General features: G+C 35.1%; 1 protein-coding gene across 1 annotated transcript in view; it reads left to right on the forward strand.

The window, feature by feature from the left end:
• The first annotated feature begins 479 nt into the window (after positions 1 to 479).
• The window catches only part of Dbx (homeobox protein Dbx), an 87,342-nt gene continuing 70,694 nt past the window's right edge, over positions 480 to 17,127 (forward strand). The window contains exon 1 of the mRNA XM_075305199.1: positions 480 to 1,257. Coding sequence (XP_075161314.1) covers positions 480 to 1,257 — 778 coding nt within the window. The remainder of the gene's footprint in view (positions 1,258 to 17,127) is intronic.

The following is a 17,127-nucleotide window of genomic DNA, read 5'->3' on the forward strand; positions in this document are numbered from 1 at the left end:
TGGAATATATGGGCAGGAGAAATAGACCAACCACCGTTAAGCAACCCTTAAAAGAGTCTCTACTAACTCACACATACTTTGAAATTAACAAAAGTGCGCAGCCCCTTTACACACACACATATACACACGCACGCACACATAATTTCGGATAGCATATCCTTCAGGGAGATTATTTGCACAGAGTAATTGTGTATCAGGGTTTCTATATTCAGTTCGATTTTTGAACGAAACGTGGCCACAAGTCACGCTATACGGTCTCAACTCAATATAGGTTCCCCCGTTAAAAACAACAAAAAAACAAAAAGGATAACGCGTACATAGAAATGTGTGTGGAGTGTACAGATTACATTTCAAAAGGATTATTTTAAGTGGATTTATTATATATATACTCTTCAAAACTGTGATTAATTTATTATTGTAAAAAAAAGCAAATAAAACGCGAAAACACACAAAAAAATAGATTAAATCCATGAATCAGAATGCTTTTAAGCCGTAATTCTTCAATGACTTCCCTTGAAGATACGGCCAGTGCTTTTGCCAATACAGTAGCAGCAGCGGGTTCAAATCCCTGCAATACGGATCAGCAACATTTAACCTACGATAATCATTCACAGTCCTTGCATCATCATCATCACAATCTCAGCCATCATCTACAACATCATCATCATCACCATATGAATTTAGCAGAGCGTTTAAATGATCAACAGCAACATCAATCTATGAAAATGTGTTGCCAACAATGTGGTAATTTTGTGCAAATTCTATACAATGATGGTAAAAGAAAATTCCATCGTGAATCGAACTTTAAGTGTGATAAGTGCAAGAAAATGAGGAATCATAAAACCGGCATAGTGAAAAATAAAAATCGAAATAATTTAAAAAATGCTGACGGTAATAATGAGGTTAATCATTGTGACGATATGGCCAATGAAGCCGTAAATAATGGTCAAGATGATGATGGTGATGATGATCTTGATGAGGATGATATTGGTGAAGAAGAGGAAACTGATATAGGTATAGACGATGATGATATAATGGATATGGATGAGGATATGGCCGAACACGATGATGAAGATGATGAAGTCGATTTGGTTCAAGATGATGATGAGAATATGACGCGTATACCCAAAGTAGAGAATATATCACCGGTACCCAGTACAACTACACTGCTGAAGGAGAGTAATACAAAACCCATATTAAAATTTAGTGTCTCTGCTATATTGGGTGATACCCGTGAAGGTGTACGAGTGCGTAATGGTAAGAACAAACAAGAACTCACACATACACTGAAAAAAAAATATTGTCGTGAGGTCAAAGATTTCATGTCTTTAAAATACGAATGGAAATTTTGCTTAGCAAAAAAGACACATTTCTCTAATATAAAGTTATTTTTTCCTTGTCCAAAAGTCGATAAACTTTTCAATAAAGTCGTATTGTCCTTATAATTAAGTGATTCGACTTAAAATGGGTATCATAACATGAAAGAAAAAATGTTTGGGCTAAGGTCAACTTGACTATAATAATTCAGAAAAATTCTTTAAATTTAATGAAATTGTCTTTAAATTTGTTGTCTTCTTGCATCTTGACTACAAAGCAAAATATCGTTCAAATATAGGACATGTTTTTCAAAACTTTATTTATTTAATTTAAAAGAGAATTGTGACATAAAAGTACACTTAAAAAAAATTGAACTCTCTATTTCACTAAAGCCAATTTAACTTTATTTTAGCTCATGGATTTATTATGATTGGAGAAAGTTTCCTTTACTCTAATAATTTTTTTGCGTACGTTAGTTAAATTAACTAAAATAGGGGAAAAAATTATACATAAATTAAACATAAAGATTTACTAAATTCGTATTTCTTACAACATAGTTCATTATTTTTTTAAATTTGTAAATTTTACTAGTAATGCATTCATCATGAACTCCGTATGTCACTAACAACATTCTTGCAATTTTGAACTCCAATTTTTTCCTTTAGACTACAAAATTTTCTTTAACATGTGAAAAAACTTAATTATGTCTTTCTTGAATTTGTCAAAAAATATTTACCTATTTTTGTGATATCGGCGCGATGCCAGCGTTTGTAATACTATTTAGTTAGAATTTTCTAAAAGTATTCAAAATTTTCTAAAATTAACCGAAAGTTTTCTTCCTGGTAAGTTCACTATTTTTTCAGTGTATCCTTACTGGTATTCTCCGCTTCTTTGGCTCGGAATCAACACCAAAATTTTTAAAGTAGACAAAATCTTTGGAACCGGACATGCGTTTTTTTCAGTGTACACAGATTTTTTTTTTTTAATTTCTTAGTATATTTAAAGCCACTTCTTAAAGCTTGCTAATATCCGCAAATAATACCTTCACTATTAAAAAACAAGTATATACGGCCGTAAGTTCGGCCAGGCCGAAGCTTATGTACCCTCCACCATGGATTGCGTAGAAACTTCTACTGAAGACTGTCATCCGCAATCGAATTACTTGGGTTGCGGTAACACTTGCCGATGGCAAGGTATCTTAAAACTTCCTAACACCGTGATATATACCACATAGTCCATACGTGGTATATATTAAACTAAACAAGTATATACGGCCGCAAGTTCGGCCAGGCCGAATCTTATGTACCCACCACCATGGATTGCGTAGAAACTTCTACGAAAGACTGTCATCCACAATCGAATTACTTGGGTTGTGGTATCTTAAAACTTCTTATTCCTGCATGGTTGTTGGATACCATATACTAACATCACGTACCAAATTTCAACCGAATGGGAAGTATTTTGCTCTTCCAAGGGGCTCTGGAGGTCAAATCTGGGGATCGGTTTATATGGGGCCTATATATAATTATGGACCGATATCGACCAATTTTTGCATGGGAGTTTGAGGCCATATATTAACACCACGTACCAAATTTCAACTGAATCAGATGAATTTTGGTCTTCCAAGAGGTTCCGGAGGTCAAATCTGGTGATCGGTTTATATGGGGGCTATATATAATTATGAGCCGATGTGGACCAATTTTTGCATGGTTGTTAGAGACCATATACTAACATCACGTACCAAATTTCAGCCATATCGGATGAAATTTGCTTCTCTTAGAGGCCTCGCAAGCCAAATCGGGGGATCGGTTTATATGGGGGCTATATATAATTATGGACCGATGTGGACCAATTTTTGCATGGTTGTTCGAGACCATATACTAACACCATGTACCAAATTTCAGCCGGATCGGATGAAATTTGCTTCTCTTAGAGACCTCGCAAGCCAAATCGGGGGATCGGTTTATATGGGGGCTATATATAATTATGGACCGATGTGGACCAATTTTTGCATGGTTGTTAGAGACCATATACTGACACCATGTACCAAATTTCAGCCGGATCGGATGAAATTTGCTTCTCTTAGGGGCCTCGCAAGCCAAATCGGGGGATCGGTTTATATGGGGGCTATATAAAATTATGGACCGATGTGGACCAATTTTTGCATGGTTGTTAGAGACCATATACTAACACCATGTACCAAATTTCAGCCGGATCGGATGAAATTTGCTTCTCTTAGGGGCCTCGCAAGCCAAATCGGGGGATCGGTTTATATGGGGGCTATATATAATTATGGACCGATGTGGACCAATTTTTGCATGGTTGTTAGAGACCATATACTAACACCATGTACCAAATTTCAGCCGGATCGGATGAAATTTGCTTCTCTTAGAGGCCTCGCAAGCCAAATTTTGGGGTCCGTTTATATGGGGGCTATACGCAAAAGTGGACCGATATGGCCCATTTGCAATACCATCCGACCTACATCAATAACAACTACTTGTGCCAAGTTTCAAGTCGATAGCTTGTTTCGTTCGGAAGTTAGCGTGATTTCAACAGACGGACGGACGGACATGCTCAGATCGACTCAGAATTTCACCGCGACCCAGAATATATATACTTTATGGGGTCTGAGAGCAATATTTCGATGTGTTACAAACGGAATGACAAAGTTAATATATCCCCCATCCTATGGTGGTGGGTATAAAAAGGCCGATTAAATACGTATATAATTAAGTTTAAAGTTTCTTTAGAGATAAAATTTTGACCAAATAAAATTTTGGCAACATTTTCTATAGAAGTAAAATTTGGAAAAATGTTCTATAGAAATAAAATGTGGATAAACTTTCTATAGAAATAAAATTCAGACAAAATTTTCTATATAAATAAAATTTTGACAAAATGTTCTATAGAAATAAAATTTTGACCAAATTTTCTATTGAAATAACATTTTGACAATGTTTTCAATAAAAATAAAATTTTGGTAGATTATTTTTGGTTCGAGTTGCAACCATGATTATGAACCGATAAGGACCAATTTTTGTGTGATTGGGGATCGCCTATATATAACTTTAGACCGATATGGAACAATTTTGGCATGGTTATTAGCGTCCTTATACTAACACCATGTACCAAATTTCAGCCGGATCGGATGAAATTTGCTTCTCTTAGAGGCTCTGCAAGCCAAATCGGGGGATCGGTTTATATGGGGGCTATATATAATTATGGACCGATGTGGACTAATTTTTGCATAGTTGTTAGAGACCATATACTAACACCATGTACCAAATTTCAGCCGGATCGGAGGAAATTTGGTTCTCTTAGAGGCTCCGCAAGCCAAATCGGGGGATCGGTTTATATGGGAGCTATATGTAATTATGGACCGATATAGACCATTTTTTGCATGGTTGTTAGAGACCATATACTAACACCATGTACTCTTAGAGCAATCGCAAGCCAAATTTGGGGGTTCGCGTATATGTGGGCTATACGTAAAAGTGGACCGATATGGCCCATTTTCAATACCATCCGACCTACATCAATAGCAACTACTTATGCCAAGTTTCAAGTGATTTCAACAGACAGACGGACGGACGGACGGACGGACGGACGGATGGACGGACATGCTCAGATCGACTCAGAATTTCACCACGACCCAGAATATATATACTTTATTGGGTCTTAGAGCAATATTACGATGTGTTACAAACGGAATGACAAAGTTAATATACCCCCATCCTATGGTGGAGGGTATAAAAAAGTTGCATTTGCACTAAAAAAAAGCATGCCCGTTTTCAAAGATTTTGTCTTTACCCTAATGATTTTGGTATTGATTCCGAGCTAAAAAAGCGGATTATTGAAGTAAGGATAGTTTTAGGACAAAATCCTCTTTTAACTTTAAGTTTTGCGTATTTGATTCCACACAGAAAAAGATTTCACGAACATTTTTCCGATTAAAGTTTTAATAGAGTTTTAGCAAATAGTCAATTAAAACTTTAATCGATTCAACAATTTTTATACCCTCCACCATAGGATAGGTTAGGTTAGGTTAGGTGGCTGCCCGATGTATCAGGCTCACTTAGACTATTCAGTCCATTGTGATACCACATTGGTGAACTTCTCTCTTATCACTGAGTGCTGCCCGATTCCATGTTAAGCTCAATGACAAGGGACCTCCTTTTTATAGCCGAGTCCGAACGGCGTTCCACATTGCAGTGAAACCACTTTGAGAAGTTTTGAAACCCTCAGAAATGTCACCAGCATTACTGAGGTGGGATAATCCACCACTGAAAAACTTTTTGGTGTTCGGTCGAAGCAGGAATCGAACCCACGACCTTGTGTATGCAAGGCGGGCATGCTAACCATTGCACCACGGTGGCTCCTACCTAATTTGGGGGCCTACCTAATTTTAAATCTAGGGTTACTAAATTTAAAATTAGGATACAAATCTCATTTATCGAATTTCCATTCTTTCTTTGCGATATATTAAAAAAGCTATACACGTACAAACAAATGAACGGAAAAGCAGAAAAATCTTTTTTTTTTTTTGCATACAGCGCACATTACAAAAATTTATAATTTGAATTCATCGCTGTTGCTTTTGTTATAAAATATTTTTTTTTTTTATTTTTTCACATGAAAAATGTTCGGAGAACGTAGAGGGTAATCATGTGGTGAAAATAGGGTTTTGATATCTGGGAGGGGGGACATCTCCCTTGCCCACATTTTTCAAAATTGGGCCATAGTTCTTCGATTTGGTTGAAATTTCCAAGGAAGGTTAGGGGTGATATCTAGGCAAAGACCCGCTTCTTTATTTTTCGATATTTGGTCGCGGATATGGAGCACCCCCTAAATACGATTTTTGTTTAAAGTACAGCAAAACAAACAAAAATTCTCTGATTTACTTGAGATTTACAGAGAACACACCGTGAGGTTATGAATTTATTATGGGGTACCTGATTTTTTAATACTTGGACCAGAATGGGGACCTACCCTTTGCCCGAATTTTTGACAATTGGAAAAAAATTATCTGATTTGATTGAAATTTTCAGGGAAGGTTGAAGGGGGCAACTAGGCAAAGAACTGCTACTTTATTTTTCGATATTTGGTCGAGGAGGGGAGCCTCTCCTTTGTCCGACTTTTTTAAAGTACAGTGAAAAAACTAAAACTTTGTCGACTCACTGAAATTTTACGAAGAACTTGGGGAATTATTATGAAATTTATGACGTATATGATTTTTTAATATTTGGTCGGCAAAAAATAAAAGGGCATAGGGAGACCCCATTTCTCCTCAAGCACATACCGTAAAACAATTAAACTTTTTGTGGGCTGGGTTATATTATTATAATGGATATCTGATTTTGTGATATTCGGAAGGGAAGAGGGGCTTCCCCTTGTCATGCTGTTTAAAAATTGGGTTTATTATTTGCTTGAGATTTTCTGGGACGTCTACACAATATACGCTATATCATTTTTCGATATTGGGACGGAGAGGGAGACCTCCTCTAAAACTTAAAAAAAAAACTAGAATTCTCAAGTTTACTTGTGATTTACAAAGGCCGTAGGGGAAGTTTTTGAAATCAAAATGGTGTACTTGATTTTTGGGTATTTGGACGGGAACCTTCTTCTTGTCCCTTTACAAACAATAGAGCAAAATCTAACCGTCTCCGGTTTACTTGAAATTGGGAGAAGATGATTATACAGGGTTTACAGGGTACATGATGATCGATATCTGGTTGGGGAAGTAGAATAGTGAAATTGAGTAGTTTATGAAATAAATATAGGGTACGTGAATTTACGATATCTGGTCGGTGAGGAGCGAAGGATGGGGTTACCTTTTGCCCGATTTTTTGAAAATAGAAAGTAGAGGGCTGTCGATAAATGGGAACTCGGTACATATTTTTATGATTTCTCCACAGACTTCTACCAGACTCTTTTAAGCAAACAACTTAAATTTACATGAAGTTGATAGGCAACGTAAAGGGTGCTTCATTTTCCGGTATATGTTTGAGAAAGGCATATTCTCCGTGTCCAACACTTTAACAAATGTTAATATGGTCAATTTTTAAGTACTTTTCTTTTTTCTATTTATTGGACGGTATGTTGAGGAGAAGTATACCTCCCCTTGATAATCCACGCTTGAAATTCTCAGGAAGTTTAGAAGATTGTCCAACGATTTGAATACAGAACAATTAAAAACCAAAAAAAAAATGGTTGAAAGGGAACAGCCCCTACCCGACGTTTGTTAAGCCGGTCCGTTTTACATCCGCCCTATTTCTCTATATAAACGAAAAAGCAAGTAGTCCGATTTTTTTTGAAATGTACGGGACATGTGTGTGGAAACCATGGAATGATTACTCAGTACTTAAGTTTTTGTGCCAGACTTCTCCAGACCCTACTCTTTAAAAGAGTTCAAACCTTTTCGCATTTGTTTTCAGATCGAAGGATATGGTTGACTAAGTTAACGAAAATGTGCTTTGGGGGGCGCAGCGAAGCGGGCCGGGTTACGCTAGTTTTCATTATTTTTTTTTTTTACTGTTTTGTTGATTATCTATTCTTTTTTGTGATATTTAATTGTAGAAAATTTAAATTTTCACTTTAAACCGCCAAATAGTGTATTTTCTAAGACTGGTCCAAAAGAACTTCACTGGTCGCGAAAAAAAATTAATGAAGGATACCGAGATGCTCTTAAAACGAAATGTTTGTGGAACAACTTCCATTTTTTTATCGGATTATTCATTAAGCCCTATATCTTTTATTTACATTAAAAATTAATTAACTAAAAATAAATAAATTTCTATTTTTGAATAGTGGGCGTTGTTCACCCACTTTTCTCATATAGATTGTTTTTTAGTAAAAGTCTGTATAAATATGTTGGTGAACCTGGGTAGCTAAAAGGATTTCTAGGCATTACTTTGAAATAGGGAGCGTGTCCCAACCAATTTTTCAAAAATAATGAATTTCATCCCATCCGATACTAGTGTAAGCCCTTTAACAACCACGCAAAAATTTATCAATATCGGCCTTTTTATCTAACATAGACTTGATACGGATTAACATCCCGGCAACAAATTTTGGAAGTTATTCTAAAGGTACAACTTTAAAAGCACTTTCAAAAATGTCCCCCCAAAGATGTTTTTTATTTAAACTAAACAGGAAGTACTTTTAATTTAATTTTTTATAACTTGCAGATAGTTGCTCCAACTGCCAAAAGGAGGTTGGCAATAAATTCAGTCACCACAACCAATATGTATTTTCTGTGTAGGTTAACAACAGTATAAGAATTAATTAAGTGGTACAAACTATTTAAATTTCGTCGAAAAAAATGCTAATTCCAATCCAGAAAAATAGGGATATTTTGGCAATATTTGAGGTCCAATGATTGGGATAAACGTTGGAATGCATTAAAATTCATAAAAACTTATTAAAATTATTTATTTGCAAAATATCACGATTTTTTTATACCCTCCACTCACTCCGTTTTTAACACATCGAAATATTGCTCTAAGACCCCATAAAGTATATATATTCTGGGTCGTGGTGAAATTCTGAGTCGATCAAAGCATGTCCGTCCGTCCGTCCGTCTGTTGAAATCACACTAACTTCCGAACGAAACAAGCTATCGAATTGAAACTTGACACAAGTAGTTGTTATTTATGTAGGTCAGATGGTATTGCAAATGGCCCATATCGGTTCACTTTTACGTATAGCCCCCATATAAACGGGCCCCCAGATTTGGCTTGCGGAGCCTCCAAGAGAAGCAAATTTCATCCGATCCAGCTGAAATTTGGTACATGGTGTCAGCATATGATCTCTAATAACCATGCAAAAACTGGTCCACATCGGTCCATAATTATATATAGCCCCCATATAAACCGATCCCCCGATTTGGCTTGCGGAGCCTCTATGAGAAGCAAATTTCATCCGATCCGGCTGAAATTTCGTACATGGTGTTAGTATATGGCCTCAAACACTCGTGCAAAAATTGGTCGAAATCGGTCCATAATTATATATAGCCCCCATATAAACCGATCCCCAGATTTGACCTCCGGTGCCTTTTGGAGAAGCAAAATTCATCCGATCTGGTTGAAATTTGGTTCGTGGTGGTAGTATATGATATTTAACAACCATGCCAAAAGTGGTCCATATTAGTCCATAATCATATATAGCCCCCATATAAACCGATCCCGAGATTTGGTTTTGGAGCCTCTTGGAGGAGCAAATCTCATCCGAGTGAGTTGAAATTTGGTACATTGTGCTAGTATATGGCCGTTAACAACCATGCGCAACTAGGTCCATATCGGTCTATAATTATTTAGACCTCAGATAAATCAATCCCCAATCACAGAAAAATTGGTCCATATCAAGTTCATAATTTTATATATAGCCCCCATAAAGCGACCCCGATATTTCAATTCTGGCTCTCTACGTACCGTGCAAAAGTCCATATCGATTCGTAATTATTTGTTGACTTACCTATACATACCTTTTTTATACCCACCACCATAGAATGGGGACGGGGGTATAATAAGTTTGTCATTCCGTTTGTAACACATCGAAATATCGATTTCCGACTATATAAAGTATATATATTCTTGATCAGGGAGAAATTCTAAGACGGTATGACGATGTCCGTCTGTCTGTCTGTCTGTTGTAATCACGCTACAGTCTTCAATAATGAAGCAATCGAGCTGAAATTTTGCACAAACTCCTCTTTTGTCTGCAGGCAGGTCAAGTTCGAAGATGGGCTATATCGGTCCAGGTTTTGATATAGTGCCCATATAAACCGACCTCCGGATTTGGGGTCTTGGGCTTATAGAAATCGTAGTTTTTATCCAATTTGCCTGAAATTTGAAATCTAGAGGTATTTTATGACCATAAAGAGGTGTGCCAAAAATGGTGAGTATCGGTCCATGTTTTGGTATAGCCCCCATATAGACCGATCTCCCGATTTTACTTCTTGGGCTTATAGAAACCGCAGTTTTTATTCAATTTACCTGAAATTGGAAATCTAGAGGTATTGTGGGAGCATAAATATGTGTGGCAAAAATTATGAGTATCTGCCTATATTTTGGTATAGCCCCCATATAGACCGATCTCCCGATTTTACTTCTTGGGCTTATAGAAACCGTAGTTTTTATTAAATTTACCTGAAATTGGAAATCTAGAGGTATTGTAGGACCACAAATACGTGTGCCAAAAATTGTGAGTATCGGTTCATGTTTTGGTATGGTCTCCATATAAAACGACCTCCCGATTTGGGGTCTTGGGCTTATAGAAACCGTAGTTTTTATCCAATTTGTCTGAAATTGGAAATCTAGAGGTATTTTAGGACCATAAAGAGGTGTGCTGAAAATGGTGAGTATCGGTCCATATTTTGGTATAGCCCCCATATAGACCGATATCCCGATTTTACTTCTTGGGCTTCTAGAATCCGAAGTTTGTATACTATTTGCCTGAAATTGGAAATCTAGTGGTATTTTCGGGTCATAAAACAGTGAGTATCGGTCCATATTTTAGTATAGCCCATAACCATAAGAACGATCTCCCGATTTAACTCCTTGGGTTTCTAGAAACCGTAGTTTTTATCTGATTTGCCTGAAATTGTAAGTATTCTGGTGTTTTAGGCTCACAAAAACGTGTATCGGATTAAGTTTTTATCGGTCCATTTGGTAATGCCTACACGGATGAAAAAGACTGTTTTTCATATGTTTGGCTATAAACATTATATGTTTGGAGCACACATTTTTAAACACAATATTATTGAGTGCAAGCATATAATGTTCATAAACTAGCATAACATGTTTGGGACATATATGTTAATATGTTAGAACATATTATGTTTGGGACATAAAATGTTTGTAAATATAATATGCTTGGATGCAAACATATATTAATATAGAAATAGCCTATAAACATATATGTATTTAGTAGCTTGGAGCGCTATTTAACAGGGAGCGATATTGAATTAAGTTGGTGGTTGTTGCTTGTTATTACAAAATTAACATTTTATTTTTCCTTGGGCAATTTATCAGCTACTTCTTTGATCCTTACAAACTGTGTGGTCCGCTGTTCGAATCCCCGTCCGGCAAAAGGTAAAATTAAAATAAAACAAGTATATACGGCCGTAAGTTCGGCCAGGCCGAAACTTATGTACCCTCCACCGTGGATTGCGTAGGAACTTCTACTAAAGGCTGTCATCCACAATCGAATTACTTGGGTTGCGATAACACTTGCCGATGGCAAGGTATCGTAAAACTTTTTGACACTGTCTTCTAAATTGTAAGTTAGCCCATACGGGGTATATATTAAACAAAAAAAGGCCGATTAAATACGTATATAATCTAGTTTGACAAAATTTTCTAAAGAAATAAAATTTTGACAAAATTTTCTATAGAAATGAAACCTTGACAAAATTTTCTATAGAAATAAAATTTTCACAAAATTTTCTATAGAAATAAAAATTTGACAAAATATTCTATAGAAATAAAAACTTGACAAAATTTTCTATAGAAATAAAATGTTGACAAAATTTTCTATGGGAGTAAAATGTTGACAAAATTTTCTATAGCAATACAATTTTGACAAAAATTTCTATAGAAATAAAATGTTGACAAAAATTTTGTATAGAAATGAAATTTTGACAAAATTTTGTATAGAAATAAAATGTTGACAAAATTTTCTACAGAAATAAATTTTTTACAAAATTTTCTATAGAAATAAAATTTGGACAAACATTTCTATAGAAATAAACTTTGACAAAACTTTCTATAGAAAATGAAATTTTAACAAAACTTTCTATAGTAATAAAATTTGACAAAATTTTCTATGGAAATAAAGTTTTGGTAAATTACAAAATTTTCTATAGAAATAAAATTTTGACAAAATTTTCTATGGAAATAAAATTTTGACAAACATTTGTATAGAAATAAACTTTTGACAAAACTTTCTATAGAAATGAAATTTTGACAAAACTTTCTATAGTAATAAAATTTGACAAAATTTTCTATGGAAATAAAGTTTTGGTAGATTGTTTTTGGCGATATGACCAATTTTGTGTAATAAGTCATCGGCTATATATAACTAAAGACCGATATGGACCAATTTTTACATGGCTGTTAGAGGCCATATATTGACAAAATGTACCAAATTTCAACCGTATCGGATGACTTTTGCTCCTCCAAGAGGTTCCGGACGTCAAATCTGGGGACGGTTTATATGGGAACTATATATAATTATGGACCGATATGGACCAATTTTTGCATGGTTGTTAGAGACCATATACTAACACCATGTACCAAATTTCAACCGTATCGGATGAATTTTGCCCTCCAAGAGACTCCGGGAGGTCAAATCTGGGGATCGGTTTATATGGGGCTATATATAATTATGGGACCGATATGGACCAATTTTGCATGGTTGTTAAAACCGTATACTAAGACCACGTACTAAATTTCAACCGGATCGGATGAATTTTGCTCCTCCAAGAGGCTCCGGTGGTCAAATCTGGGGATCGGTTTTATATGGGAGCTATATATAATTATGGACCGATATGGACCAATTTTTGCAGGTTGTTAGAGGCCGTATACTAACATCAGGTACCAAATTTCAACCGGATCGGATGAATTTTGCCCCTCCAAAAGTCTCCGGAGGTCAAATCTGGGGATCGGTTTATATGGGGGCTATATATAATTATGGACCGATATGGACCAATTTTTGCATGGTTGTTAGAGACCATATACTAACATCAGGTACCAAATTTCAATCGGATCGGATGAATTTGCCCTCCAAGAGTCTCCGGAGGTCAAATCTGGGGATCGGTTTATATGGGGGCTATATATAATTATGGACCGATATGGACCAATTTTTGCATGGTTGTTAGAGACCGTATACTAAGACCACATACCAAATTTCAACCGGATCGGATGAATTTTGCTGCTCCGGAGGCTCCCAAGCCAAATTTGGGGATCGGTTTATATGGGGGGCTATACGTAATCGTGGTCCGATATGGCCCATTTTCAATACCATCCGACCTACATCAATAACAACTACTTGTGCCAAATTCAAGTCGATAGCTTATTTCGTTCGGAAGTTAGCGTGATTTCCACAGACGGACGGACAGCCGGACAGACGGACGGACGGACAGACGGACAGACGGACGGACGGACGGACGGACGGACATGCTTAGATCGACTCAGAATTTCACCACGACCCAGAATATATATACTTTATGGGGTCTTAGAGCAATATTTCGATGTGTTACAAACGGAATGACAAAGTTAATATACCCCCATCCTATGGTGGAGGGTATAAAATCATACAATTGAATAATTTCTTCTACAATGTTTGTATTACAGAAAAAGGTGCTAAGAACTAAAAAATCTCGTGGAAGTAAGAAAGATGTCGGGGAATATACAATTGGGCAGAAACAAAATTTTGAGCATTCAGGTCGAAAACCTATGTTGTTAGCACCTATATTACCTGTTTATTTTCATAATTCATTATGATTGTAAATATATAAATAAATAAATAAAATTTTGAGTACAATATTGTTTGGGAGAATTTTTTTTAAGCATATAATATTTTTGGGTGCAAAATGCTTCCAAACATATTATATGGTCACATAATAACATATTGTTTTTTGGAAGACAACATTATTGAATTTGGATGCAAAAATACAAAATGTTTGGAACTTAGACTACCCAAACATATATTGTTTAGGCCAATATGCTTTCAAACATATTATATATTGGAAGAGATCAAACATATAAATGTTTGGGCAATACCCAAAAATGTATATGCTTGAAGCAAAATATGTTTGGGAGTATATGTTACAGAAGCGATTTTTTGCGAGCGTGTACATATAGACAGACTTCACTTCTTGAGGGTGTAGAAGGCGCACTGATCATGAAAATTGCTTGAAATTCAATGTAAAATTTCCAGATTTTACTTCTACAGATTAAAGATTTCAAATCAAGACGTCATTTTATAATTTTCTTGCACCCTTACAAGAGATGTTAATGATTCCTCTAAACCTCAAACAAAAATGGTTCTTATGAATCCAGAATCTGATATAGTCCTCATAGGTGAAATCTTTAAATTTATCTTCGGGAAGTGTTCTCAAGTCCTCAAGCCCTCCTGAAATTTCAAAGGAAACCCTAATATTTGGTTCATGGTGGTGGGTATTTAAGATTCGGCCCGGCCGAACTTAGTGCTGTATATACTTGTTGTCTAATATATATACCACGTATGGACTAACTCACAATTTAGAAAACGATGTTAAGAAGTTTAAAGATACCACAACCCACAGTCTTTCGTAGAAGTTTCTACGCAATCCATGGTGGAGGGTACATAAGATTCGGCCTGGCCGAACTTACGGCCGTATATACTTGTTAATAATTATAGTTTTCTTTATTTTAAAGAAATTTCTCTTAAATATTGTGTAAGGAAATTGCATATCCTACAATTTAGGTTGCTTAATATTTTATATTAGATCAATTTTTTTCAGTGTGGAAAATATAATCGATTTGAAAGGGAACATAACATTTTATAGGGGGAGTGTTTGTAGTAGTTTCCTCGTTTTCCCATAAAAAGTAATAATCATTTACCAGATACCACCTATGTTGGTTTTTTTCCTCGCAAAACCTGAATAAATATTCGCTACCAAACGACACGTGCCCAGTTCTTTGTGTGAAATGGTGAATAACACTCTTTCCCCGAAAGAGCCAAACTATGTTTTTTTTCTGTAAAAAATAATCATAAATGACCCAAAAACTGCTGCAACAAAAAAATTCACAAAAAAAAACACAAAACTTTGCGTTAATCTATCCAATATTGAATGGCAATAAAGAAAATCTATTCAAAGGACCCAACAATGTAACAAATGATAATGGTAATCGATAGAGAACAAATGAAAAAGGACTTCCTACTCATAAAAAAAGAAAAACGTAGCAGAAACACCCAACAAACCACAAATATTGTCTCTCTCTCTCTCTTTCATTCGCGTTCTCTCTCCCTAGGATACAAAACAAGGCATTTGAATGAATAGTTATCTTTTTAATGTTACAATGTGGTGGTCGATTGCCAGTGACTGATGGGCCAATTTAGTTACGCCTCCTGTTTGGAAGGAAGTATGAAGGGCTAGGTTATGTGATCAATTCAAAAAACCTACAAATGTATGAAGATTTTTTTGATTCAAGACTGGCTTGTTGATCTTCCGGCGGGAATTGGCAATCAAATGCAAAAAAAAAAACTTACCACCAAAACAAAGAGGCTATATCCTAAAATTTTGAAACAGGATTTATGCCTATAACGCCTGAAACTGGTTACTAGCATTCCTCTCATGAGTTCCTGTGTTATTCTTGATGGGATTTAGAGGAAAATAGTATGTGACGGAAGAAAGGCACCCCAACATCATTGCTTTCCTATATAAAACAAAAAACACAAAATCATAGAGAGGATCTAACCGCATCCAATAATTTAAACATGATTAAATTGAAACACAATAAAATTTTGAAAAACAAATGAACAGAAAATACATTGTGCGTGAAGACTAGGCGCTATGTTTTTGGGGTTTTGTTTTTACAGCAGCCTTTTAGGCCGTAAGGCTTAATTTTTTTATTATCTCCAATGCGATTGTTTTTTGGGTTGTTTTTTTTTTTTCTTTGAATAGCGACCTTTTGTTCGATGGTTATTAACCCTCATTTTGAGAGATATTAAACAAAAGCAACTGATCTAAATCAACGGATGATCCCGAGACCAAAACTAAAGTGAGCTTAACTATGAAGGGCTGTTATGGATGCAAACGTTGAAGGATGAAGGGAGCATATTTGTATACAAAATATTCCAATTGTATATGAATGTTGTTATTGTGGCAGATTAAATGTTGCCAATTATTTCGTATTAACGAAATTTTGAATTTATTTTGAATTTGTTATTTTGTTTATTTTTTATTGTCCGTTAATGGTATGGAAGGCCTAGCAGCAGAGAGAACATATGTCTCAGATATAGTTTGCAAGAAGTAATTATGTATATTTGGATAATGCTGAAATATTATTGCATGCGCAAATTAGTAATGCCATAGTTCGGGAAATACGCATCCATACATTAACCGTCGATAATTCCCAAAAAAATGGCACAAATCGTGTCACTTGTTATAATGGCAAAATGCGCCACACATCTTCATAAAGGGCGATTCTTTTTGACAACACTGGTTTAAACAGCTGACGCACGTTTAGTGTTTTGTTTCACTATCAAATATTTTCAGTTTATTCTATAGTTTAATCACACACACACACATTTTTTTTTTGATTCACTCATGAAATTTAATTTTTAATTGAAATGTCTTCAATCACAAAAATATTCAAACGCAGTTTTAATTTGACATAAAAAATATTTGATTACAAACTAATTAATTTCTGAGCATATTTCAATAATTTTTTAATTGATTCAAGTAAACATTTAATTGATATTGATTGCAAAACTCAATAAATTTTTTGATTCAAAACGTAACTATTTTCAATCACTTTCTTAACAGACTTTGTGTTTTTAATTTGATTAAAAAATTGATTGTTTGAAATAAATTTTTATTAAAATTTAAAAGAATCCCATAACCCTTTTTAACTGACTTAGTCTTCCGAGTTTGATAAAAAAAATTAATTGTATCATTTATTAATTGAAAAATGTTTCAACTTCAATTTAATTTTTAATTGGAAATATTTTGGTGATATTTTTTTCTGTGCATGGATCCTCTTACAAACGAACAACGCTTGTAAATTATTAAATTTTGTTATCGAAATGAGTGCTCTGTTA

This window comes from Haematobia irritans, chromosome 4 (assembly GCF_050003625.1).
Source record: "Haematobia irritans isolate KBUSLIRL chromosome 4, ASM5000362v1, whole genome shotgun sequence".
Lineage (NCBI taxonomy): Eukaryota > Metazoa > Arthropoda > Insecta > Diptera > Muscidae > Haematobia > Haematobia irritans.